We start from the raw sequence: 24,897 nt of genomic DNA, 5'->3' as shown, positions 1-24,897 counted from the left end.
TCACCAGCCTTTGCATAACCTCCCGAGCGCGGTTTCGGAATGGAAGTACACGGCGTAGAAGGGAATTATTGCTTTACTCTATGGCTGAATAGTCTTGCTCGGTCTAGGGTTTTAGGACGAGGGAGCATGGCATACGATGGTGATTTGCAACACTCGATGAACCATCATTGCTTTTAGTACTCGTCAGGGTTGCAAATGTCACCATGGCTAGTGGGTTGGCATGAGTAACCATACCTCAGTGGGTGGAATTGTTCTTGCCTTGTCCAACATTAGGACGACAGAAAACTACATGTACTTGATAACAAATCAGCTGTATATAAGCACTTCGAATGCGTATCCGGCCATGTCACCGCTATCTGCTGGTGTATAGATAACTTTAACGCCAGACATGGTATAGTATAAGTCAGCCGAAACCTTGATCTCAAGTTCGTCGCCGTCCAAAATTCGTTTGTGTTCATAGACCCAACACGCCTGCCATCTCTACCCTAGGTTGCCACCCTACGCCATCCATATCGACCCGTCATTATTATCCCATCGTCCCATGTATCATTGCCCATATAACCGCATCGCCTCATCTTGAACTTCAAACACAAACACAAACAACACAACTCAAAACATCCCCTTCTTCACACTTCCACCAAGCTTAGCAAAGAACCCACTCTTCTTACTATTCATCTTCCCCCTCTCCTTCTCCTTCTCCTGACTCTTCCCCGTCGCCGTTTTCTTCAACAACCCCTGCCGCAGCTGTGGCTGTGGCAGATTATCCGCACCAGGACCACCAGCACCACAAGACGAAGCCGTAGTAAGCGGTGACGTAGCAGCTTCCTCCCCTCCTGAAATCCCAGTCGTGGCTGTAAACAACCCACTGCCGCTACTGCCGCTACTGTTGGCGGTCACTGGAGAACCGGGAGAGCCAGAAGAGCCGGAGCCGGAACCGGAGCCGGAGCCTGATGAGCCATTCATGCCGAGCTTTTTGCGCAGGTTCAGGAGAGAAGTTGACCCTCGCAGGCGCTGGCTTAGGCTTTGGCTTTGGCTCTGGGTTGTTGGGGAGGGAAGGGCTAATAGGTCGTCGTTTTCCTTGGCGTTGGAGAGGGCCCTTTCTGCCGGTCTGTTGTTGTTCTCTGCTGCTGGTAGTGCTGCTGGCTGGTGTTCTTGCTGGGAGGTGGCCTGGTCTTGCGTTGTGGTCGTGGTGTGAATAGCTAGTGGATGAAGGAAGATTATGGATTCGGGCTCCTTACTACTTGCCCCGGGTTGCGTCCCGGCTGTTGCTGATGTTGGTGCTGGTGCTGATGCTGATACTGCCGTTGTATGGTCCTGTTCACCACCACTGGCTCCAGACGCCCAAGCCGCCGAGATCCTCGACAGCGCCCCTTCGAGGCTGAGACTGTGCCGTCTCTTTGCCCTATCGATATCGGTTTGTCCACGGGCTTTGTGGCCCCCTTGCGATGCCTCGTCAAGAATCTGTTCTTGTTTGGCGCGGTTGTTGTCCAGCAAGACTAACTGGGGCTGAGTCTGGTGTGGCAGAGCCGTTGTACGCTCCGCTATGGGGACCTCAACGGTCATTTCGCTGCTTCGTCGGTGGTGTTCGCCCTGGGCTCGCTTGTCGAGCTTGTCTTGTTGGCGGATGGCTTTGTCGGCATCGGTTTGATTCAACGCCCTGGCTGCGTCGTTGGGTACATGGCGGTATTCTTGTTCTTCGGCGGCTTCGATGTCGTGGTCGGCGTATGACTTGCTTGGCTTTCTTAAGCCTGTCGTCCGGCCAGCTGCAGTCGGGGCCCTGTTCAAAGAAGATATCGCTGCTTCTTGCCGTTGCTGCCACTGAGTAGCTGGATCTGTCCTAGCTTCTCTCATCCTTTGCTTCTTGGCTTCGTGTGCCTTTTGCTCGGCTAGCACATCGAGAAGGCGACGCGTCAGTTCCTCGGCATCGAAGTGTCCCTCTTGTGCCGCTAGTCTCGGCTTCCTAGGCTTTGCTGCCATCCGTTGCGAATATCCATATCCTTGGGGCTGGAGGCCGGGGGCGGGCTGGTAGTGGTAGTTGTTGTCGTAGACGTAGCCCTCCATGTCGTCTTGAGTGTAGTAGTCTTCTTGTTCGCTTCTCTTCTTTGTTTTCTTCTTGCTGTTCTTGAGCGTCACGCTGTCCTGATCGTTCCTTCCACTTCCGCTTCCTTTAAACCATTTGGTGAGCGACATCTCGAGGAAGGTGCGAGGGCTGAGCCGATGCAGGCAGGAAGGATTTTACTCGGCGATTTGGCCCGGATGCGAGGATTTCCCGGTGCCTGTTGAGGTGGTGTAAATGTTAGACGTGCAGTAGCTGCCAGTTCGACAGCATGCGTCGGTCACGTTGCGTTGTTCTGCCCGTTCCCTTGGACGGCTCTTGCTTTATGGCACGACCCTTGCCGTACAAGCTCATCCTTTGCTTGTTCTGGACGTCTTATCCCGAAGACCTGGCCTTAGTGACAGTTTTATGAAAGGATACAAAAGACTATAAGATATGCTAAGTAATTTTGAAGAGCGAAAGCGACGGTGGTAAGAAATGATATAGTGGTGCTGGTGATGGTCTTGAGGATATCGTGCTTTCTTCTAGTCTTTGAATGGATCTCCCTTGCCCCAAAGATGGTGTCTAATTTTTCTCAACAAAGAACAGTTGTCAAGGGATGGACACATCAACTCGGACGACGGGTGGTACGACAGGAAGAAGCCGCAAAGGGCGAGGACAGGAAAGTATATACCTTTGGTACTTCCGGGTGGTTCCCGTCTTTTCCAAGTCGTACCTGAACAGACTGTGACCCCTCCCTCACTGGGCTTCCCTCCCCCAACTCTTTTTGGTCAGAGGCGAACTTTATGATTCTCGCTAAGATTGGGCAAAGCTGGATCGTTAAATTGGACGTTACGCCAACCATTGTTCCTATCGTTTCTGTTTTTGGTACCCAAGAGCCAAGAAACCAGGTGAACGACCGATTCTCCTTCGCTCTGCAGCGTACGGTAGCAACGTGCTGTCGCATTCAATGTTTATGTGCATATCATGATAGAACAGCGTGGTAGCGAACAGTTGACGGACAGCCAAATGCCGGTGTTCGACCATGGTCACATCATGAGGACTCAGCCCACGCGCGCTGCCTTGGATTCTTGCAGATGAGCGACCCGGACGAGAGAGACAATCTGACAATGTGTGTCACTTGACTTGCACTACATTTTTGCCCGTGACTGGGGATTATACCAAACTGGAATGGGATGAGGGGGTGTTTTGCACTCGTGCCTCGCTTGCCACTGGAGCCTTACCTAGCTGGACCATTGATAACGGCCTTGGACCGATGACGGAGGGGATCGTGACTTGTGAAAGACTATTGAGTATTGTCTAATCTGTGAGGGCGCATGCTCACCGTGTAGAGACCCTGACAAGCTGCCAAGTCGAGGAATGAAGCTTTTCCCTTAGCAGACAAAGTAGCATGGCGTACCCCTACAGCGTAATAAAACGAGGTGAGACTTTGGCCAACTTGAACTTGACTTGTTTGGTAGCATGCCGACCACACACACTTGAACTGACAAGGAGTGTAAGACAGGTAAAACGGCCGAACGACCTCGATCTGGTTTTCCCACAAGGATGGGATTCGATTAAGCATCGATCAGCAAGCATGTTGTACCGTTAGGGCGTGTTCCAGTTTACTCCCAGTTGATCGAGTCTGTTGATTCGTATACAACGCTAAAATCTGCGGTCTTAACAGGGGGGTCTTTATACCATTTTATCTTTTTTCTTTTTTTCTTTATTACATGGTAGCGCCTATACGTACTAATAAGCGAAGCCATACGCAGGGGTATAGCTTATCTATCGAAATCTCCATACTAAAACTCGTCTATTCAATCATAGAACCGTAATTACCGTTATAAACTCAATTTTAAAGGTATTTACAAATAGAAACATCTATTTAATAATTAGGAAGCTGCTCTATATAATTGTATAACGTTTATTTAATTATTAGGTATAGTAATTAATATTATTGAGGTTGAAGGTTTAAGGAGTAAAAAAGGGGATATAAATAATAATCTATTGCAATAACAGCTGGAATCGAACAAACTACAGGAATTGTACTTTTGAACGTTTGAGAACTATTATTATTAATAATAATCGTTAAATATCGTAAATCGCTAATTTTTAATTAATTGAATCGAATTGACTAGAGTGCCTAGCTAGGAGCTCTCGAGTATATAAATATAAGTATTAATTCTATAATTTTATTAAATAGAATCCTCTATTATTAGTACTCTTATCTATTACTTCCTCTCTTAACTATTACTTTCTCTCTTACCTATTATATCCTCCCGCTGCCTCCAAATCGCTAACCTTATCAACGACGCTAACGACAATAATATCTTTAACTTAAATAAATATATTTACAACGGCCCGCATAGCCCAACCCCCAATTAGTAAAAGGATTTCACTATCGATATTTATAACTTCAGTAACGTATCGCCCAATTATATTAAAGTATAAGAATATAGTATTATTAGCTTTACTACTATTAACTGTCCTCTTCCTCGTCCCTTAATTACCCTACTGGCTTCTTAATTAGACCCTATATTTCCTATACCCCGTATTAACCAACGTACGTACTCGAACTAGCCGCCTACTCCCTAGCCTACCCCCTGCTCTTCTACTATAGCCTCCCCCTTATAAATAATTTAAATTACTAGGCGGGGTAGAGGTTAGCGAAATCGAAGTCAAGGAAATACTAAAGGTAGCTAAGTAAATTAACCTAGTATTAGCATACTTATTTTATTATTTCGCCGGCTGTTAACTATCCCTTTATTATTTAATAAGAATAATAATAACGACAGCGATAATAGCGATAGTAATAATAACTTAATCCTTAATATCTCTATTATACGGCTACGGCTATTAATCCCTCCCCTTAATACCCAGCTCCTTAATACCCAACCCCCTAGTACCTAATCCCCTAGTGCCCAGCCTACCGCGGCCTCCACCTCCAATAACGGTAAAGCATCCCCTCGATAGATTAACGCCTCAAAGCAGCTATTTATAATTACCTTCGCCGAGCTCTCTAAGAAGGGGAAGCTCTATAGCGAATTAATTAGCTAGTTAAGGAAGGCTTTTAATACGGCGGGCGAAGTATTAGTAACGGTATAATTAAATATTAATTAAAATTATAAGCGGCTATAGAATCGTTAGAATATTTATAAGGACGATTATTACTTATAAATTATAGTCTTCTAGAGAATTAAGGTAGTCTTTAACGAATCGGTTGAGCAGTTTAAAGCGGATAAGAATACTTAGGTTTCCTTCCTTAAAAGTAAACTATTAGGAGTAAAGTAGTTGAAAACGACTCCTTTTAAGTACTGTAACGAATATACTTTAATATTTACTATTAATTAGACGATTAGCAAATATATTATTAAATTAGAATAGTAATTATAATAATAATTAGAAGGGAAGTATATCCGAAAGTATAATAATAACGATATTACCCCGGCGAAGAAAAATAAAAGGAAAGGAAAGGGAAGGCGAAGAAAAAGAGGGATTCGATAGAGGAATTTATAGGTTCTAATAATAAAGAAGCACCTTTCTATGTACAGCCGATTATAAAGAGGAAGTTAACAACCATAGATAATATATTTAAATTAGCTAAATCTATTTCTAACATTTAGAAATACTTATTATAAAGTATACTATCGTCTCCCTCTATTACTATAGCCGGTCCTTTTACTATTATATCCTTTTCTCTTATACCGGCGAATTTAATTAAATATAATTATTACTTCTAAATATTTATCAATACTTTAATAATAATATCCCCTCTTTATTATATAACTAAAAAGGATAAATAGAATTTTATTAAAGAATTACGGAAGGATAAAAATATAATGCGTCTTTTTTTTACCGTACCGTCGGGGAAGTTATTATTCGCGGAAATAATTCTAAATAACGAACCGGGGCTTTTTCCGGCTCTTCGTTATTAGAATTATTAAACTTATAATTATTTTCCGACTTATTAATATAATCCGCGTCGTTAATTTTTAGTCTTACCCTTACCTTTAATTATTAATTGCTATAATATATAATCCTTAACTTTAAACCTATTGGAATAATTTAATATATTATACATATATTTATAAACTTTAATTTAATAGTAGAAGTAAGTGGATATCGCCGCTAAAATAATAATTTTAATAATAGTAGGGCGGTTTCGCTAATATATATATTTACTTATTAATTTATCAAAATCGTTTTAATTTATAATTTTATTGCGCTTTGGATTGTTTATAGGCATTTATTTAATAGTATTAAATTAAACGTAAACGTCCAAAATACTACTAAATATTATAGTCGCTTCGGCGAATATTTATATAATAAGTAACGCCGGTATTAAAATTACCGTTAGGTAAATATATATAGATTTATTAAATTCGGTATCGCGTATTAATTTTATAATATATATTAGGACTACGGTAAAATGAATAATAATTTTACTAGTACTAACTTCGTTAATTAATATTGCGTATTTAAGGGGGGCTTTTTCTAATTATTAAATTATATATATATTTAAAAAAACGAGTTAATATTACGTATTTATATCCTATAAAAGGATAGGCCTGTTTATCCTCCTGTAGGATTTAAACGAGGAAAATACAATTTATTAATTAATTAGTACGGTAAAAGGAATTTCTTTTAATAGAATAAAAAGGAATTACCTACGGTATCCCCTAATATTTAATTCGTTTACTCTTCCTTTTTATAATATTTATATAGAATATAAAAATTATAATATTATACGTCCTCCGTATGAGGATTAGAAATAGTATTATAATTAACGCTGGTAATTCTCCCCTACGTTTTTATTATAAATTAAATTATAATATAATTCGGTAAAATATTTAATAGCGAATAACGCTTTTAAATAAAGCCCGCTATTTAATAATAAATTTTAAAGCGCGTTTTTACTAATTATTAGGTGCTACCCTCTTATAACATATTTAGGTAATTAGTAAAGGCGGCTAATATATTAAATATTTTGAATCGTTCTTTCTTATTACGTTTACGCTTACCCTTTATTTCGAAGCTTAAAGTATCGAATATATCGTTAAATTATTCGTTAAATTACTTATTTACTATTAATTTAATTACTTTGCCCAGTTAGAGGAAAGTTCTTACTATTACGTCCAAATCCTTTAGGGGCTTTATTTAGACCGGATCTTCGAATCAATTATACTTTTCTTCGCGCAATATTCTAATAATCGCTACGAATAAACTATTATTTATTTTAAGAATATTCTACATTCGGAGGTCTTTATTAAGTTTATTAATATTGGTGCTAAAGTTTTTAAAAATATTCCTCTTCTTTCCTAATTATTAATAAATATATAAATATAATTAGAAATATATAAAGTTATATATAGAACGTTCTATAATATCGGCCTATAGAAATAAACTTGTAATTAATAAATACGCGGCGGATCCGCCAATAATAAAACGATAATTGATATTATAGAAGGTTTCTTTAGAAATATTGAAAATTTAATTAATTAGGCGTTATATATTATTATTAAGGATTTAATCGTCCTAGCTTATATCTACTAACCTTATTAAATTTTAAGCGTTAAAAATAAAGATTAATATAAATTTACTTAGGTTTAGGCTTTTTACCCAGCTAATAATCGATTTATATATATATTAACGCAAATTGTAAAATTACGTAAAATAAATTATCATACGGAATTAATCGTCTATAAAGAACCTAGATTATACGTCCTTGGAGAATATATTATTGCCCTATTATATAAATCGGGTTAATCCCGTATTATTTATAGCAATACAAAAGGTTCGAAAGTAAATTAGTTATATAGCGAACATAATCGTTTTTAAATAAATTATATTTTTATTTATCATAAATAAATTATTATTAATATTTAAATCGTTTAAATAGATAGCGAAGGTATAAGTAGGGAGATTGGGAGCTTGGAATAAATATTATAAAATACGGTTATAAACTTTATATTCTAATATATTAAGAACAATAATCTTCTACGAATTCTATATTTAATTTCTATTATTAAATTAAACTTCGTAATTAAAATCTTGAGCTATTTTACAATATTTTAATAGGCTGAAAATTAGTGAAATTATAATACAGTTAGCGAATACCCTAAATAAATTTAAATCCTATAAAGGAGGAGTATTAGGGAGAATACCCCTTCCCTATAGGATTTAGGCGGTAAATATATTTACGAGCGTAGTCCGAATACTATAATAGGGCCCTAATATTTACGTACTTTAAAATACCGGCTATATTACTATTTATGAATAAATAAGACTTATAAATTTACTATATTATTACTTATTTAATTAATTATATATTTGCACTGTTTCTATTTTATCACTTCCTCCAATGCTCTGGGGTTATAGACTATATAAAGATTTCTTTATAATAGTAAATAATCGGGCCGTCGATTTAAATTATTATATTGAAATTAAATATTAGTTTTTTTACTTTTTTAATATTGTACGTATTAGCGTTGGGGGGGTAATTATATTAAAGTGAAATATTATTAAGGTTCTCCTTCTTTAAAGTTTCTAATTTTCTTTTTTGCCCGTCCTTAAAAATTTGTACTAATTGAATAGTAAATGGTAAAGCCACTATAAAGATTCTATATTCTTTCCGTCGAAGAAAATTATAATAAGGCCGGGATATAAATTATTTACCAGCTAAATATAATTAATTTTCTCCCGCGCTATTTATTAGAGTTGGAATATTACTTTATAAAAATTAAATGAGAAAGTAAGAATCGTCTTACTTTGTACGGAAGCGAAATTTAAATCCGATAGAGTAATTGTATTATAGTATATTTTATAAATTCGGGCTAGGATTTAAATCCGATAAGGGAATAAAACGTAAAGTATTTTATAAAATTGAATGGGGATTTAAATCCGATAGGGAATATAAAAAGGTACGATTAAATTATAAGAAGAAAAGGAAAGAACGATTATAGAAAATATAGGGGGGGGTTTTTTATACCCGAATATATAGATTATTTATAATATAAAAATCAAAATAGAGGCCGAAATTTAAAAGAAATTTAATATAAGTCTCGAAATTCTTAGTTATTTTTATTTATCATTTATCGACCCTTATAGGATTTAAACAATTAAATAAGAAGTTTGGCCTAAATATTTTTAAGAATATAAAATATATATATTTATTTCTTCCATTTTACTAATATTATACTAATCTTTACCCTTTTAGCGGGTAAGGCTATATTTATATACGTACTAATAAGAAGAGCCGCGTATAAAGTTAGACTTATAATACCCGAATTACTATTCGTAAATATTTTGAAATTTTATATTTATCCCGCCTTCGCTAATCTCCTTTTCTCTACGTTCGCTTTATTACGAATAATTCATTCTAAATTAATAATAAACGCTTCCAATACAAAGGGAATAATATATATATACTTTATAATTAATATATTGCTATAATCTCCTAATTACTTCTACGCTTCGAACTTTAAAATAATTTTAATAAAGTTATATATAATAAATATAAAAATCTATTTACCGAACTTACACGTAAATACGTATATAAAATCTAAGGATATAAAAGTTTTTTAGGTAAATCGAAGAGCTTAAGGATATTAGGATAAAGAATTTTAATTATGATAATTATAAAGTGGTCTAATTTAATTAGAATAAAACTAGTTTTTAATAATTTCACTAAGCACCTAATAATAACCGTAGATTTCTTTTTTAAGATGGGTAGTAGGAAACCTAAGGAGGGATAGTATTTATTATAATATTATAAACGAAGTATTATAATAAGAACGGTACCGAAATATTAAGTATTGAAATTTATTGTATAATTATATAATTTCCCGAAAGTAGAAGGTAGCCTAAATTTTTATAATAGTTTCTCAATATATAATTTAAAATATAGTATATTAATGAATTCGTATATCTTTTTATACTTTTTTATAACCTTCTCTTAAATTGCTTTTTCTATTTTATCTTAAATACGAAATTATTGATTACTATCGCCAATACTTAATTCTTATAGAACTTATTAAACGACTATAATATTTTTATTATTTAATAATTTCTTTATATTTAATATACCTTCCCTATCCGAAGTATTTTCTTCGTCCGAAGTATTTTCCTCGTCCGAAATATCCTTATCCCCCGAAATAAATGAATTGACCGACTCTTCAATTAAAACGAAATTTAATATAATATATTATAAAATAATATCAATAAATAGAAGAAGTAATATATATTAGGTTTCGAATATTAGAATAGCGGAATAATATAATAAAATATTATTGTTAAAATATATAATCCTTTTTATTTTAGTAAATTCGTATAATTAATTAAAATAATCAAATTAATAATAAAAGACGAACTAAAACCCCATACTATATATAATAGGATCCGTATAGATAGCGTATTTAAAACGCTAAATTAAGTCCGTAATATCATCGGACATAACCGCGTTATATTATATTATATATTATATATTCGGAATATCTATACTTATATTAAACGAAACGGTAGTAAGTATTATCCGGTACGTAGAATTAGGCTATTTAAAATCCTTATATATAGCCCTCTAATTTAGAAGATAGGTATTGATATTATATTTATAAATTACTTTTATTATATATAAAGGTTCGTAGCTAGAAAGTATAAAATATTATAAGAGATACGACCGGGCGGAGAAAAATAATAGTTTATTATTAATATAAATAATAGATTTCGGAATAAAATAAATATTAAGCCGGGGGTCGTTAAGTATTAACGTACCGAAGACGAATTCGAGCTGCCGGTAATTTTTAAATGCGTTTAATAGAATCAGTTATAATACTATTATAATATTAGACCGGTTGATAAAAGTATAAATAATAGAAGATTTACTTAAATTATAACCCTCCGGGCGGAAACCGCTATATTTATATATATATAATTATATTTTATAAATAAAAGTAACCGTATATTGAAATTAAAGAATATTAAATAGAATAATAGTTTTAATAATATATATATATATATTATCTTATTTTGCTAAATTATACTATAGTTCCCCTAGTGGGCATGCGGTACTACTTCCTTTTTTAGTCTAGAGGGAAAACCGTAAATACCGGATGAAAACCTCTAGCTACCCTATTTCCAACTCTAACCCTACCCCCGCGCCTAATACGCCGCTTTACCGCATCGCGTTCGGAGGAGATTTTAGTTATTTCGTCGTTTATTATCTTTTTTTTTTCGTTATTTCTTTTATCCCAGTAGACTTCGCTATTTCTAATTAGTTAATTCCAAAACCCCGCCCCCCTTACCCGGCGCTTCGGTACTACGTTTTCGTTAGGTAGTTCTATTTTATTTTTAAAGTATAGGGGTAGAGGGGAGGGGTCTTATTTATTAGAATTCTTCGCCGATTGGCCTCTATTGGTTACTTATATATATACACTTATATAGGCCGGGATTAGTGAGAAATAACGTAATTAATTAATTGTCGTAATTGCCGTACGGGTTTTAGATTCTAATACCGAACTAGTACTATAGCTCCGGAATGGATTTTTGGAAGTAGGGTTCCAATTCCAAGACCCTATTAGCTAGAGTGGAGAGAAGCCGTTTCTTCGAATAGGAATAAGTTTTATACGTACCCAATTACGTATTGCTAGGGTTTTGGATTAGAGCGAGCCCTCTATATTTTTAACGCTTATTTAGGGAGGAAAGCGGGGAAGAAATTTCATCCGAAAAATCGGATAAAAGAGAGGGGAGCGGGATTCGAACCTACGACCTTTCGGATGAAACCGAAGGTAAACTAAGCTCAGATCTTCCCAACTGAGCTATCCCCCCTTTAATAATATAAATATTTATAAATTATTTCCGAAATGTACGTTATTAGAATATAATATATAATTCGTTTATAACAATAAATATGATTTGTTAATTGAATAAAACTATACGTATTAACTTATAAATTTTATATAAGTAGTTTATTTTAGACCGAAGAGGATATATATATAATTTCCAATTTCCAAATCTGATTAGAAGCGAAGATACTATTATAAAATTAGCTATATAATATATTTAAATCCTATAGGGGGGCGAATCTTAGCCGCCCTTATAAGAAATAAACGAGGTTAAAGATTATACCTTTATAATTAATTAATCGATTAAAATAGGTCGAATATTAGGAAATTTAATAATAGTATCGCGCTACTCTTTATTAAACCGATTAAATAGTATAATTTAAATAAAAATTTTATTAATTAAAATGATAAATACTATTTAAAAGATAATACTCTTGCTATAACCTATACGGGTAATTAAAATTGTATCGCTTCGTTGGTAAATAATATGATAAACAAATTCAATTTAATTAAATTTTAGGCAGCGTTAGTCTAAGCTTACAAATAACTCCTAATTTAATAAATAAGTAGCAACCGTATTAATAAAATAATATTATATATTCTTAACGTTAATAAATATCATATAATATAGTATTTCAGCAATTTAATCTTAAAAAGCCGAATTAAAAAATATAAATGTATTAGGCTACCAAAAATCGGTAATATAATAAATTAATTCTATAACCTCATCGGTATTAGATTTATAGTCATTATATATACAAATTTTCGCGTCGATATGATATTAAATTATAGAAATAAAATACACGATCCTTCTAAATACAATTTTGCATATAATAAAAATTACCTCTATAGTATTAGTAAATTATAAAAGCCTTATAGAAATACGAAAAAAAAGTATATAAAAATGGACCTACTATTCGTACTATCTTCAGACACTTTATTTAATTAAATTTGAAATTTTTATAGTAGTTTAATACTCGAGTATTTACGTAGAAATTGAACATTCTTTATATACATTGGCCGATTTCGTTCAAACTATATATAAACGTAATCCTAATATTATACTATTTGGACCTACAGGGTATAAAGAGACTGCGCCACGTGTAGCGGCAGAGCGGATGGGGGTTAACATCGGAGCATGACTATTATAAGAGATTAGAGTAAATTGGAACACGCCCTTACTCATTCTCAGCTCGCTGATTCTCAGCCATCCCTTGGCTCGGGTCCGCCCTCCACTAACAGCGCCTGGCTATTATGCGGGGCCCCGCTGTTATCTCTTTAACCGTGTTTTGCGCCACTTTTTTTCCCGGCCCATAAGAACATTTAGGTACCTGACGCTTAAACAGCTAGTCATGCCGTTAGGGAGCTTATAGCGACTGCTAAGATACTAAAAAAGTAGCTGGAAGTCGCCAAAGGGTTACATTTTGGTGTTTATGAGATGGTTGAGCATGCCAGACAATCCGGCGGATGGCACAGTGGCTAGATAAACGGGAAGGGCGGAAGGGCGTAGGGGCGGTCAGCAAGGCACGGAGTCTAAGACGGAGGAACTGTGACACTTCTGGGCAGCGGATGTTTAGTTGGGGCGCACAAGTGCTACGCGCGACAGCTTTTCTTGGAACTTGTGGCGGTGATTGTAGTTGTCAACGTCAGCCGGCACGACGCTGCTATCACCACCATCTCGAGTCGTCAAACATGGTGGACGGGTATTAATATGTAGGCAAGCGGCATCCGTGTTGTCTGCTGCTTGCCTGCTCTTCTGTAATTGTCGTTGCCATCCACTCAAGGTAAAGTTTGATGTTTTCTTTTGGTGTTTGCGCTCCGAGTTTTCCGCCCGAATACCGACCGGCGGCGCGCCCGTGGACAGACTGACGATACGTCCGTAATGGCAGAGTTAACCCCGTTGGTATGGCTGCCGTGACGGACGCTGTGACGCTGTGGCGCGCCAGGTTTGCTCGTCCGTCTTGGGTGTGCCCATCGGTCCGACCAAGCGAGGGTTGAGGCTCTGAACTCCCTTGCAGCGCCTGCCCAGTTGCTGGAGAGGAGTCGTCAAGACAATCTCGATGTGGATACGCAACTGTCCCGACGCCGCAGGACATGTTCGGAGGGATATGTCGTTGTGTTATCGTCGAGGCGTCCGAAGCCGTTGTTATTATGTTTGGGGGACGAGTTGACAGCGCAAACCAGATCCATCAAGCCACCGGAGGTCATGTCGACGTGACGCGTCCAAACTCGGTATCCACTTGGCTGTTGGAAGATCAGTGGGGTTGGAGAAAGGTCCAGACTTCAGAACTGTTTCGTCGTCCCGGCCTCTTGACGATCCGTATTCGAACATAGCTACCTGCCTAATTGGGCGTGTTAGTGGTCAACCCTTTGTCCCTTTGAACTGTGAGCTTGTGTCTTTTCCAGGGTTATTTAGAGGCAGGGAAGCTGGTCTGCAAAAACCTCCTTTCTTCTACCTTCTCACCATTTCTCTTTAGCCCATCACAATGGCTCTCTGCAGCTTGACCAGTGTCTGGTTTGTTGCGGAAAACAACAAGTCTGATGTGAGTGCGGTGCTAAGAAAGTGATGAGGTGGTTGACATGCCGTCTGTGCCGTCTATCAATCAATCACGACAATAGAAGCACCGATCGGGCAGTGGGAACCCACCTCACGATAAATGCCCTGCAGGCACTGCAGGGACAGGCGGCACTGGCTGGTGCTTGGCTTGCTTAAACGGACTCGACCCTTTTTGCTCTCCATCGTCATTCCGCATTGCAGAGCGTACCGTCCGCTTGTTATCATTCTTCATTTTTCTTTCTGGCTGTTGCTAAAAGCAAGAATGACCAGTTGCGGTCTGACAACAAGCTGTGGGCTCCGGGCCGTTGCAAGTGCCGACAAGCCAAACAGTGCCATGTCCCATCACGAAAGAGACTCCCGCCAAAAAAAGAGAGCAAACCCCTGTGGATACTGGATTCTGAAATAGGACCCCCCGCCAGTTCTGGTGTTTGTCATCTGAGGCCATGTCCCCCGTGTTCCAAGGGTCTGGCCCCAAATGGCGTCCCCAGTTTCCCCTTTAGCAGCGGGACGGGAGCTTGTTCGGGCATCAGCTATCTCTTTGTGTCGTGTGCCTGTCCATGATACTTGACGCCTTATGGGGTCGGCAAAGGGAGGTACCTGCCTTTGAATGTGTATTTGTAAGGAGGTCAGAGGTACCGTCCGCTCACTGACCTGACCCATGGCCGCCGACGGGACCTGCGAGATGAGAAAAAAAGGGGTTCATCATTGGCACCACTCAACCACGGCACTCTCATATTTCCGATATCCGTGCTACCTATTAATACTACTGCGTAACTATTGACCTAATCAAGGAGTCGAGATGGCCATGGTGCCGTAGCATTGAAGCATTGATTTCCATCCTCTCGAAACGCAAAAGTGCCCATGTCGGAACCACTGTCGGAACCACTGGCAGGCCACCCGCTGGAGCAGTCGCCGTCGCATTCAGACGTTGAACCGTCGCAGTCGCAATTCCGGCTGATCAGGCAAGTCAAGCAAATGCTGGGTCTCAAGGGGTCTGCTAGTCACGCTGAAGCTCACGATCCCCAATTGCCCGAGCTCCTCCCCAAGCTCCCCAACTTTTTGGACCTGGACCTGGAGCTGCCGGCCGATCTGTCTGCGTCCATCGAGTTTGAACTGCCACTGTATTGTACAGAACTAGACACCACCTTGACCACTCCATCGCCAAGCTCGGCGGGTGCTGCCGATCCGCATCTCCTCCACCAGGACCACCAATTCCCCCCTCTGCTGTCTCCCATCTCCGCAAACACCAACAAGACCACCAATCTCGACGACGCCACAACCGCTACTTCCGCTTCTGCCGCTGCCATCTCGTCAACAACACAGCCGACCTCAGCAACGCCATCGCTCTTCGTCTCCGAGGGCACCTTTTTGCTGCCAGCCGACGACGACGACTATCCCGGCCCCGGCCCCTCCTCCAATTACCGCGACTCCTTTGCTTCTGCCATTCTCGACGATCCCTTCGTCTGCCAACCCGTTGGCGCGCCCAATACCCATACCACAGACACTGCCACCAATCCTAGGCCGATACCCAGTCAGGCGCCCAGTCCGAGTCCGGGTCCTATTCCCAATCCCCCGTCCGAGTCGACTTATAGCTATAATCGCAATGATCCGCAACAACCGTGGCCTCCGCCTCGCAAAGAGTCTCTGAGAGTCGACAGCCCAACACCGTGGGTGAGCCTCCCGCATACTACCTACCACCTTACATACCATACCTTTCGTTTTCTTTGAACTGACATGGCATGACTTGGTTTCACAAGTTCGATCATTCGCGATCGAGACGTGCCATGGCATCCATAAACATTGCCGTCATTGGCGCCTACGGCGCGGGCAAATCCTCCTTCGTCCAGCGAGCTTTCCGCCTGCAACGACCGCCCGAGCTAAACATCTCGACCCTGCGCATGGAAATCGATGGCACCAGATACCTCGTCACCCTCGTAGAAATTGACCTTGACGGCTTCAAAGACCTTGACCCCGGCCAGTCGATACAATGGCCCAAGCAAATAGACGGCCATATGCTCCCCCCCATGCCCGACGGCGCCCTGATTCTGTACGACGTCACCAACACGGACAGCATCCACGATGTCTCCCCAGCCATGAGTGAGCTTCTTCAGCTTTCCCCTTCACAATAAGAGACACTTGTCTGACAATACCCGCCTGTGCCGCAGCTTTCCTGGCCAACGCCTCCATACCAACCATACTTGTCGCGACGAAATGTGATACCCCTGCGAGCATACGGCAGGTGGATATGAACGCCGTAGCACACAGCTATACCTCGTGTGTTGCCCATCTGAGGATCTCGTCCAATATTCCCGGCGGCGCTCGTGAAACCCTCTTGACCATGATCGACGCCATCCTGGCCAGCAGAAGAGGTACGTGCAAGATAGCACATGCTTGCCTTTCCACGCTACTATTGCCCCCGTTCATCCGCCATGGCTCCATTCTGGTGCTCCATGAACAGGAGGCCTCTGTTCGTTACCCTAGGAACACAAGACATAGAGTATCCCACAGGACAGGGCTAACGTGTCGCCCGAGCAGAAGCGCAAGAGAGGCCGCAAAGGTCGGCTTCGAGACGAAGAGCTGCTTCAGCCGCCAACCTGGATGCTCCCCCCGAAGTCAACGGTCGTCCCATCAGCCAGCACAGCAAACACAGTAGAGCAAGCTCCGACTTTTCGCTCCTGAAGGGCTTTGCGCCTCCTAGCGGCGACGGTTCTCACCAGAGATCCCAACTTTCGAGGTCGCCGAGAATGGAATATCTACATGCACAATACGGCACTTCCAGCCCGCAACCATCAGACATCCCCGAGGATGGTGCTCCACACGCATTGTCCGGCACGCTACGTACACCAGGGATACGGTTGGAGAAAGGATCGGGATCCTTCTTAGATGTTGAAGAGTCGGATCCAGAAAGCCACCGCTTGTCGGACGATGTAGCCATAATGGCGCGCAATCAGGATTATCTGGAAGACGAGGCTCCGAAACTTGCGGGCGTCACCTTCGATGAGCTTATCGACAGGATTATAGCTCCAAAGATGACGAGGGCGGACACCAGCTTTGCCGACATTTTTCTGTGCTTATATAGAAAGTTCGCTACGCCCTGCGAGCTAATGAGCGCGCTCCTTTCGCGGCTGGACCGCTTAAGGGACGACACGGACATGCCCTCTTTGCTGAGCATTGAAAGCCAGATGCGCGTTATTGAGGTTGTCGCGAAATGGCTTTCTCTTTACCCCGGAGACTTTGCCCGACCAGCAACGAGGAGGAGATTGGAAGGACTAATAAGCGACTTGGCAACGAACCAAATCTTTTCCGCAGCAGCCCGCCAGATGAAGGGGAACCTGGAGCAAAAGGTGGTGGATGACGATGACACCTGGTGGGCAAGGGCGGACCCGGTCGACGAAGATGACGAGGAGGCGGGCAGGGACGTGGGGCGGAGACTCGCCGAGTCTGTGACTTCATTGCAGATTGACGAGTCGGGCGCGTATGATCGTCGACGTCCATCACACAGCTCAGACCTCTCGGGGGCTGATCCGACAGCAAAATTCACGTACCATTCCATCGAAGACTACGAGCGCGAAGCCGCGGCCTTGGTACCCTCTCCGCATCTACCGCTGAACAAGTCCCACTATCACACCTTCATGGACATCGACCCCGATATAGTCGCCGACGAGATCACCCGCATCGATTGGATCATGTTCAGCTCCATCCGCATACGCGACATGGTACGCCACGTCAGTCTGCCCGCCGACCAGAAGGAGAAGTGCCGCAGTCTCAAGAACGTCAACCGCATGGTTTCCCACTTCAATCACATCGCCCAATGGGTCTCCAACATGATCCTCATCCGCGACAAGGCCAAACACCGCGCGCCCTGCCTAGAACGGTTCATGGTCATCGCCCAGCGACTGCGCACGCTGAACAACTACAACGGCCTGGCCGCCGTGTTGGCTGGTATCAACGGCACCGCCATCCACCGACTCGCGCAGACGCGAAATTTAGTCTCGCAAGACGTGCAGAAGCGGTTCGCCCGGCTGGTCCTGCTCATGGGCACGCAAAAGAGTCACTTTGCTTACCGGTTGGCGTGGGAGAACACGCCGCTACCGAGGATTCCGTTCATCCCCTTGCACAGACGTGATCTCGTCTCGGCGGAGGAGGGAAGCAGGACGTTTGTGGGACCGAATAATGATCGGATTAATTGGAAGAAGTACGAGGTGCTTGGGGAGGTGTTGCTGCCCGTATTGAGGAGTCAGGGACAGCCGTATCCGAACTTGACCAAGCACGAGCCTAGTAGGGAGTTGATTCTTGACATGAACATGCCGACGGATGAAGAGGTTAGTCTTTTTTTTTCTCACACAAAATTTCCCCTTCCTACCGCTCAGTTTGTCCTCTTCTGCTTCAGTACCTTCTTTGTTTCCCCCTTTGCCCCTGAGGACTACCCCTGCATTTCATTAATTTGCCGGATCTGTCCGTCTTGCTTCTTTGAATGAGAATTCCCTCTGGAACGACAAACCTACATCTGCGGGAAAGATCATTGCTAACCCGTTCTTTCTCTTAACAGGATATCTACCAGCGAAGTATACAAGTAGAGCCGACAACAGGCGGCGAGTCAACCACCAGGAAGAAATTCGCGTGGCTCGTAAGCAAATCTTAATACGGGTAGAGAAGTGAGGAAGGGAGGAAAGAAGGACGGAAAAGGAAATGAAGAGCAAGGCGTTGTGGATGTAGCCGGAATTCCAAGAAAGGTTATGTACTACCAAAGGCAAAAAGGAAAACAGGGAAGGATGGATGGATGGAGGGAGGGACGGATAGCAGGGAAATGAACGGGGTCGGAGAAGATGACAATGACATCGGTAGTGGCATGGTCATTATTCGTCTGACACTCACAACTGTATCAAAGATCAAACTCATCCTAAAGCCTACGAAGTGGGTAAACAAGCGCTTATAACCATTTGGACTGAAGCTTAAGGGAGGTTGTAATGATGAGGTTCCCGGAGGCCAAGTGATACAGGAAACCTGGGGTTTCCAGGTTTCCAGCACCTTGTAGAATAGTCATGGAGGTTCTGGTTGCCAGGCTTGGGACAAAGGTTCTTAGAACCTTTGTTGCCAGCCCAGTAATTAAGCTGGGCTGGGCCCTGGCTTCCAGACCTTCCTCTTCTTCCTATTATCATTATTACTTAGAATACAACAGATACACTGGCTTCATAACCATGGCGCCCCGTATCCAGTATTCTTCGTAGATCCCCGTGACACCAAGAAGAGTGTTCGATGAGTTTGACTCCCAGGATTGGAGCATTTATGTTGAATGTAATCATGGTACAGAGGGAAATGTTGTAGAGGAAGACTTGAAAATGAAGCACAAGTGCCTACGTGGTCATGCTCATTAGCCGGCCGGCCAACGTTCATTAACCTCATCAACTGGTCAAACACATACAACAATGCGGTAACATGCCATCATAGTCTTACATAATTTTCGGTGACTGGTTTTATTGACAGATTGTTTGACTGGGTATATACGCAACCTCTCATCTCGCATGCCTAACTCCCAGGCAGAAAATGCAATGCCACCAAAATACAAGTCCAAATGCTTTGGGGCAATTACCAGCATTCACTTACAGGACCGGAAAGTAATGTGAGAAGAGAAAGTCATAACGGGCAGTGTCAATGACTTTTGCCAATATATCTCGTCTTTCCCCCTTCAATCGCCTAGTTGCTAACCAAGATGCTCTCGTGCGCCGTTATGGCTGCGTTGGATGCTCAGCGCAAACCAACAACACCAAAACATGCATCGCGATGGACGTCTCCACCCTCAACAGGTGTTCAACTCCAGCTGGAGACATACGTTCAATTCGTTTTTCCTATCATCACTGGGAAGTACAAAAACCAAAAAGATCATGTCTCAATCGCCCAGCATTTATTTATTTCCTCAACTCATTACCACCAAGCAAAAAAACCGAAAAAGTGCAAAAAAAATAGGAGTCGACATCTCCATCTCAACGCTCTATCCCAAACCCCCAGCGATCGTAATCCAGCGCGCCACCTGACGGTGAAGATGCCTCTGCAGAGTGGAACCTCCCTCAAGTGTCATCTTCATTGCTTAGGGCCACGCGCAGCAAGTCGCAGGCTACCCGTGCGAGTGGGTGACCACCGCAAGGTTCGTGCTGGGCGCCGCTGGGCTTCCAGATTTGGACATGGAATAGAGACATTGAGAAAATCAAGTGCCTTCAAACCCACCTTGACCATTACAGTCGAAAGTGTGGTCGTTCGATCTAATACATATACCCCAAACCAAGGGTCTGGGGGCAGTGGGCGGCACCTTGTGGGTGCTACAGTGGGCTGATGGTCTGTGCTCGGTGCCAAGAGGGAGATGATAAGATAAGGATTTGGAGATGATGGAGTGGAGTGGTCGCGACTGTCGCGCTTGGTCTCGAGAACTGGCATGGAGTTTAACGAACCAAACTCCAAGTCGCCAACGATAGTAGAAGTCAAGGACGCAAAAGTCTGTTGACCTAAAACCGGTCCAGGTAGATTGCATACACACAAGATGCACAGGTGATAACCAAGTACTGTTTCAACCCGTTTTCCTCTCTCAATTGCGTTTCTCCGTGTAGCTGACCATCTCGACTTGCACAGAAACAGACCTTAAGGGGTTGCGACACCACGAGAGAGAGCTTTGCGCTCGAACGGCCGTTCGCTCGTTACGAGAACCACAACACGAATCTACACATACACGACCGAATGAATACCGTCAAACACCGAAAATGCTCACAACAACACCCTACCTCACCATCCGGCGTCCCTCGCCCACCACCGCCGAATTCACCCTAACCACCTGCCCGCCCTTAACCCTCCCCCTCCGAGCCGCTTTGTTCGGCGTCCTCTGCCTGCGCTTCATCGCCGTCCTCTCCGTCATAATCGGCATCTACTCGGCCTTCTTCTCCCCTCCCGCCGGCCCACCACCGCCCATCTTCCCTTCGGGCACCGGGTACTCCCTCCTCGACTTCGACCTCAACAACTTCCTCCTCCACATCCTGCACCTCCTCTACGTTTCCCGCCCCGGCCAATCCCTCGCCTCCCTCGCCGTCTCCCTCCCGCCCTACGCCGTCCTCGCTCTCTCTTTCGTCACAGCATACATGGCCCTGTTCGCGCGGATCCACACCACCGAATCCCTCCTGGTCCTGCGAGGGCTGGGCATCCAAATGTCCAGCAGCGTCGGCGGAGGTAACTTTTTCCGCTTGGGGGGAGGAACGTTTATGAAGAGGACGCGGTTCATACCGACCGAAAAAATACAGGATATCTTGATCAACGAGGCGTTTAAAGGGTTTGAGGTCAGGTATTACTTGGTGATTGTGGTGGAGGGCGAGGAGGATGTCGTGGTTTGCTTTCCGAGATTGTTGCCGAGACGGAAGATTGTTGAGAGGGTGTGGAGGGGCGCGAGAGGGTGTTTGTATGAGAAGGATGGACCGGTTTTGAGCGCGGGGGCCGGCGGTGGGAGTGGGAGTCATGGTGGGAATGGGGCGTGGAGAGGTGGGAATGGGAATAATGGGAGTGGGAGAGGGGATGAGAAGGGGGGTTAATTTGCTCCTATATTATGTGGGAGCTGGTAGGAAGCTTTGTTGCAAAGTTACTGAGAGCGGGGCGGGCGTTTTTTGTTTACTTTGGTTTATTGCAGTGGTGTTCAAATACCTATATCATCTATCTGCCATTGCTATATACCTCTTTTTCTTGCGTATCTGTTATTACATCGCAGACACCTTCCGATCAAATAACAGCACTACCTTAGCGACGGTAATGACACACATGTGGCTGTCCTCCTCGATACGCCCGTATGCAAGAACGCTCGGCTGCCAATGTGGTGGAATATGTTCGAAGACTCAAGTGAAAGAGTTTTCCTTTCTTCTGGGTGGCTGACAATAACGTTGAATTGTGACAGAGAAACAGAAGATGGACCAACACCATTCCCTTTTCATTCGTTGACTGCCAGATAGCACGGGGTGTCTTCCGGTCTGATTCGAATCAAAACCCCATGTATTTGCGTGACCCAGGCCTCTCTGCTACTCGTCAGGTCTACAAAATCGACCGCTTGACTAGTGGCGGATTAGGGAATGAGGTATCGAGTTTCATCGAACTTGGAGCACGTTATTGTGGAATATCGGTCCTCTTTTTTTTTGGCGCGCTTCGGTGGCCTATATTCAGGACAGCGTCAGAACATCCCATCTGGACGTGGATGGATCATTTCACTTCAGTATCTCGACGGTGACCGCGACGTGCCCATGGTTTCTTTGCACTTGTGCTGTAGCTGCCGAGTAGCATTGATTCTTGCATGTTTGCTATCCTAAACCCAGAGCCGCTCAGCTAGAAGACTCCTCAGCAGGCGTTTCCGCACCCCCAACCTTCGACCGTCCACCCTTCTTATTCTTATCCTTCTGCTCCCTAATCGCGCTCCTCCAGTTCTTCGTCTTAGTCATCTCCTCCGCGTCCTTGAATCCAAACCCTTGCGCATACTTATCATTGACCTCCTTCGCCGAAGCCAACAACTGCCTCTTGAACAGCGGGGTATACGAGCCTCTGAACTGGGCCTTGTTTCCTCCCTCGTAGACCTTCTTGATTCCCTTGGGCGGCGCAGAAGAAGCGCCCTTGATCAATTTCCGCTCGATATCCGGCTTGGTAGCCACAAAGTTCAGCAGCCGGTTCGCCAAGATCTCGTCCATCTTCCTCTCGCGCCAGGTGCCCCAGAGCTCGGTCACAAGGCCCTGCGCGCCGTACAGGCTCATCGGGTCGTCCTCGCCCATCCAGACCCAGTCGATGGAGTCGACCATTTCGACATCGCCCTCGGCCTCCGGGTCGTGCGAGTCCTTGCCGTCGCCGCTGCTACCAGGAACAACAGCGTTGGCTTCCTCGTCGGACAGCTTGGGGAAGATGCAATCCCACAGAACCAGGGGAACCTCATCGGCCATCACGTAGTTCGGCTTGCGCGGGTTCTTCTCCACATCGAGCAACTGCTGGACAATCGAAGGCGGCTCGAGGCCCTGGCCTACGAGAAAAAGGACGGCCACCATGTGGCGGATCTGATGCCACAGGAAGGCCGAGCCGCGCACGTGGAAGTAGTACACCTTGGGATGCGACCCGTCACTACCGGCCGGCGGCTGAAACTCGGGCAGGCCCAGGTACGGCAGATCGGATTCAACGTCTTTCACCTCGACAATGTCGGACTCGAAGATGCGCCGGCTGAAGTTGGTGATCTGCTTGCCCGGGTCGATCTTGCAGAAGTTGCGGAAGTCGTGCACGCCCTCGAACATCTTGGCGGCCTCGCGCATCTTGTCGATGTCGAGCCAGCCTTGCTTGCCGCCGCTCTTCTGGCCCGATGAAGCCAGAGGCTGCTCCAGCGAGGAGGGCATCGGCGCGAAGGCTGGCTGCGTGAAGAAGTACCGGTACTGTCGCTCGCGGCAGGAGAATCGGGCGGAGAAGTCGGGCGGGAGAACGGGCGCCCAGGCCATGACCCTGATGTCCGGGGGCAGCAGCCGGTTGAGCACCCTGCAGTAGGGGATCTCGTCGGCGATGGGATCCCATTCGGGCTTTTTGTGGTCTACGTCGGTAGCGGCGGCCTTTTCCCCCTCTGCCTCTGCTTGCTGCTGAGCGGCCTCGGCCATCACAACGTCGTCCCCGCCATTTCCTCCAGTCTGTTCTACCTCCTCCTTCGGCAGCGGCTTGTTACTCCTTACTCGAATCCCGATAACCTGACCGAAAGCGCTGACGCCCCTATCCGTCCGTCCACACTTGGAGTACTCCCAGGGACCAAAATCAACCTCGTCTGGTCTTTCAGGGAAAATGAGGCAGCTCTTGACAAGCGCCTTCCACAGTTCCTCCTCGATGCTCGGCATCTTGGCCGACGACTGATACTCGAAGCCATTGTAGTTCTTGCCGAGGTAGGCGAACTTGAGCGCGATCAAGCGGGTCGAGTACTTCCCCGGGTCGAACTTGGCAGCCTTTTTCTTCTTCTTCTCGGCAGCCTTCAAGTCGGCTTCTATCGAAGTTACCGCGGCGGCGAGGGCCCTCTCCTGCCTTTGAGACTCCGGGGCCTGCCCCCTCCTTTTCAGCTCCTCCTCTAGCTCCATCACCCGCTTGACCAGGCTCTCCTTCGGCCACCGGTCGTAGTTTGCCGGCTTGTGCACCATTTTGCTCGCCTCTTGTGAAAGAATTGTTGGCCCCTTTGTAAATGTCCGTAGTTGAACCTTGAACCTGCTGAGCTTGGACGTGAAATACCCAATAATCGAGTTGGATAATGGTCGACAAACACCGATGGCTTTGCCACGTGCTTTCAGGTGATTAAGCGTCCGGATGGACGACGGACTACTCATGCACTCGGCTACGGTTACTCGTCAGGTCTACAAAATCGACCTCTGACTTAGTCTCAGACCTCAAACCTGCTGGACCTCCGAAACGCGCCCGCCCGCCCCACCCCTTTATACTACCTA

At 43.7% G+C, this 24,897-nt stretch overlaps 5 protein-coding genes and 1 pseudogene across 6 annotated transcripts; 3 read left to right on the top strand and 3 right to left on the bottom strand.

Moving 5' to 3' along the window:
• Positions 1–212: 212 nt before the first annotated feature.
• Positions 213–2,426, bottom strand: B0H65DRAFT_198653 (uncharacterized protein). Its single transcript, XM_062821749.1, has one exon. The coding sequence runs from the start codon at positions 2,188–2,190 to the stop codon at positions 610–612; it is 1,581 nt and encodes a 526-aa protein (XP_062681801.1). The 5' UTR covers positions 2,191–2,426; the 3' UTR covers positions 213–609.
• Positions 2,427–11,773: 9,347 nt separating this feature from the next.
• Positions 11,774–11,860, bottom strand: B0H65DRAFT_t242 (annotated as a pseudogene). The gene has a single exon. The product of its transcript is annotated as a tRNA-OTHER (tRNA).
• Positions 11,861–14,936: 3,076 nt separating this feature from the next.
• B0H65DRAFT_465805 (putative RasGEF group protein) lies at positions 14,937–19,539 on the top strand. The gene is made up of 5 exons (XM_062826825.1): positions 14,937–16,105; positions 16,192–16,531; positions 16,600–16,803; positions 16,970–18,756; positions 18,984–19,539. The coding sequence occupies exons 1-5, from the start codon at positions 15,296–15,298 to the stop codon at positions 19,074–19,076; spliced, it is 3,234 nt and encodes a 1,077-aa protein (XP_062681800.1). The 5' UTR covers positions 14,937–15,295; the 3' UTR covers positions 19,077–19,539.
• A 428-nt stretch (positions 19,540–19,967) lies between these two features.
• On the top strand, positions 19,968–20,973 carry B0H65DRAFT_198509 (uncharacterized protein). The gene has a single exon (XM_062821746.1). It carries the CDS (start codon positions 20,145–20,147, stop codon positions 20,760–20,762), a length of 618 nt encoding a protein of 205 aa, XP_062681799.1. The 5' UTR covers positions 19,968–20,144; the 3' UTR covers positions 20,763–20,973.
• On the top strand, positions 20,973–22,185 carry B0H65DRAFT_573960 (GPI-GlcNAc transferase complex, PIG-H component-domain-containing protein). Its single transcript, XM_062830563.1, has one exon. The coding sequence runs from the start codon at positions 21,184–21,186 to the stop codon at positions 21,997–21,999; it is 816 nt and encodes a 271-aa protein (XP_062681798.1). The 5' UTR covers positions 20,973–21,183; the 3' UTR covers positions 22,000–22,185.
• A 517-nt stretch (positions 22,186–22,702) lies between these two features.
• On the bottom strand, positions 22,703–24,839 carry B0H65DRAFT_465798 (pseudouridine synthase). Its single transcript, XM_062826824.1, has one exon. It carries the CDS (start codon positions 24,778–24,780, stop codon positions 22,774–22,776), a length of 2,007 nt encoding a protein of 668 aa, XP_062681797.1. The 5' UTR covers positions 24,781–24,839; the 3' UTR covers positions 22,703–22,773.
• Between the last annotated feature and the right edge of the window lie 58 nt (positions 24,840–24,897).

The sequence above is a fragment of the Neurospora tetraspora genome (genome assembly GCF_033439725.1).
Source record: "Neurospora tetraspora strain CBS 560.94 chromosome Unknown B0H65scaffold_4, whole genome shotgun sequence".
Classification (NCBI taxonomy): Eukaryota; Fungi; Ascomycota; class Sordariomycetes; order Sordariales; family Sordariaceae; genus Neurospora; species Neurospora tetraspora.
Note: the sequence above shows the minus strand (reverse complement) of the source record. Positions and strands in the feature narration are given on the sequence as shown.

Coding starts and splice junctions, on each gene's coding strand:
- B0H65DRAFT_198653 (XM_062821749.1), bottom strand. CDS start 2,190: ATGTCGCTCACCAAATGGTTTAAAGGAAGCGGAAGTGGAAGGAACGAT.
- B0H65DRAFT_465805 (XM_062826825.1), top strand. CDS start 15,296: ATGTCGGAACCACTGTCGGAACCACTGGCAGGCCACCCGCTGGAGCAG. Junction 16,532..16,599: donor CGATGTCTCCCCAGCCATGA/GTGAGCTTCTTC, acceptor CCTGTGCCGCAG/CTTTCCTGGCCAACGCCTCC. Junction 18,757..18,983: donor ACATGCCGACGGATGAAGAG/GTTAGTCTTTTT, acceptor TTCTCTTAACAG/GATATCTACCAGCGAAGTAT.
- B0H65DRAFT_198509 (XM_062821746.1), top strand. CDS start 20,145: ATGCTCTCGTGCGCCGTTATGGCTGCGTTGGATGCTCAGCGCAAACCA.
- B0H65DRAFT_573960 (XM_062830563.1), top strand. CDS start 21,184: ATGCTCACAACAACACCCTACCTCACCATCCGGCGTCCCTCGCCCACC.
- B0H65DRAFT_465798 (XM_062826824.1), bottom strand. CDS start 24,780: ATGAGTAGTCCGTCGTCCATCCGGACGCTTAATCACCTGAAAGCACGT.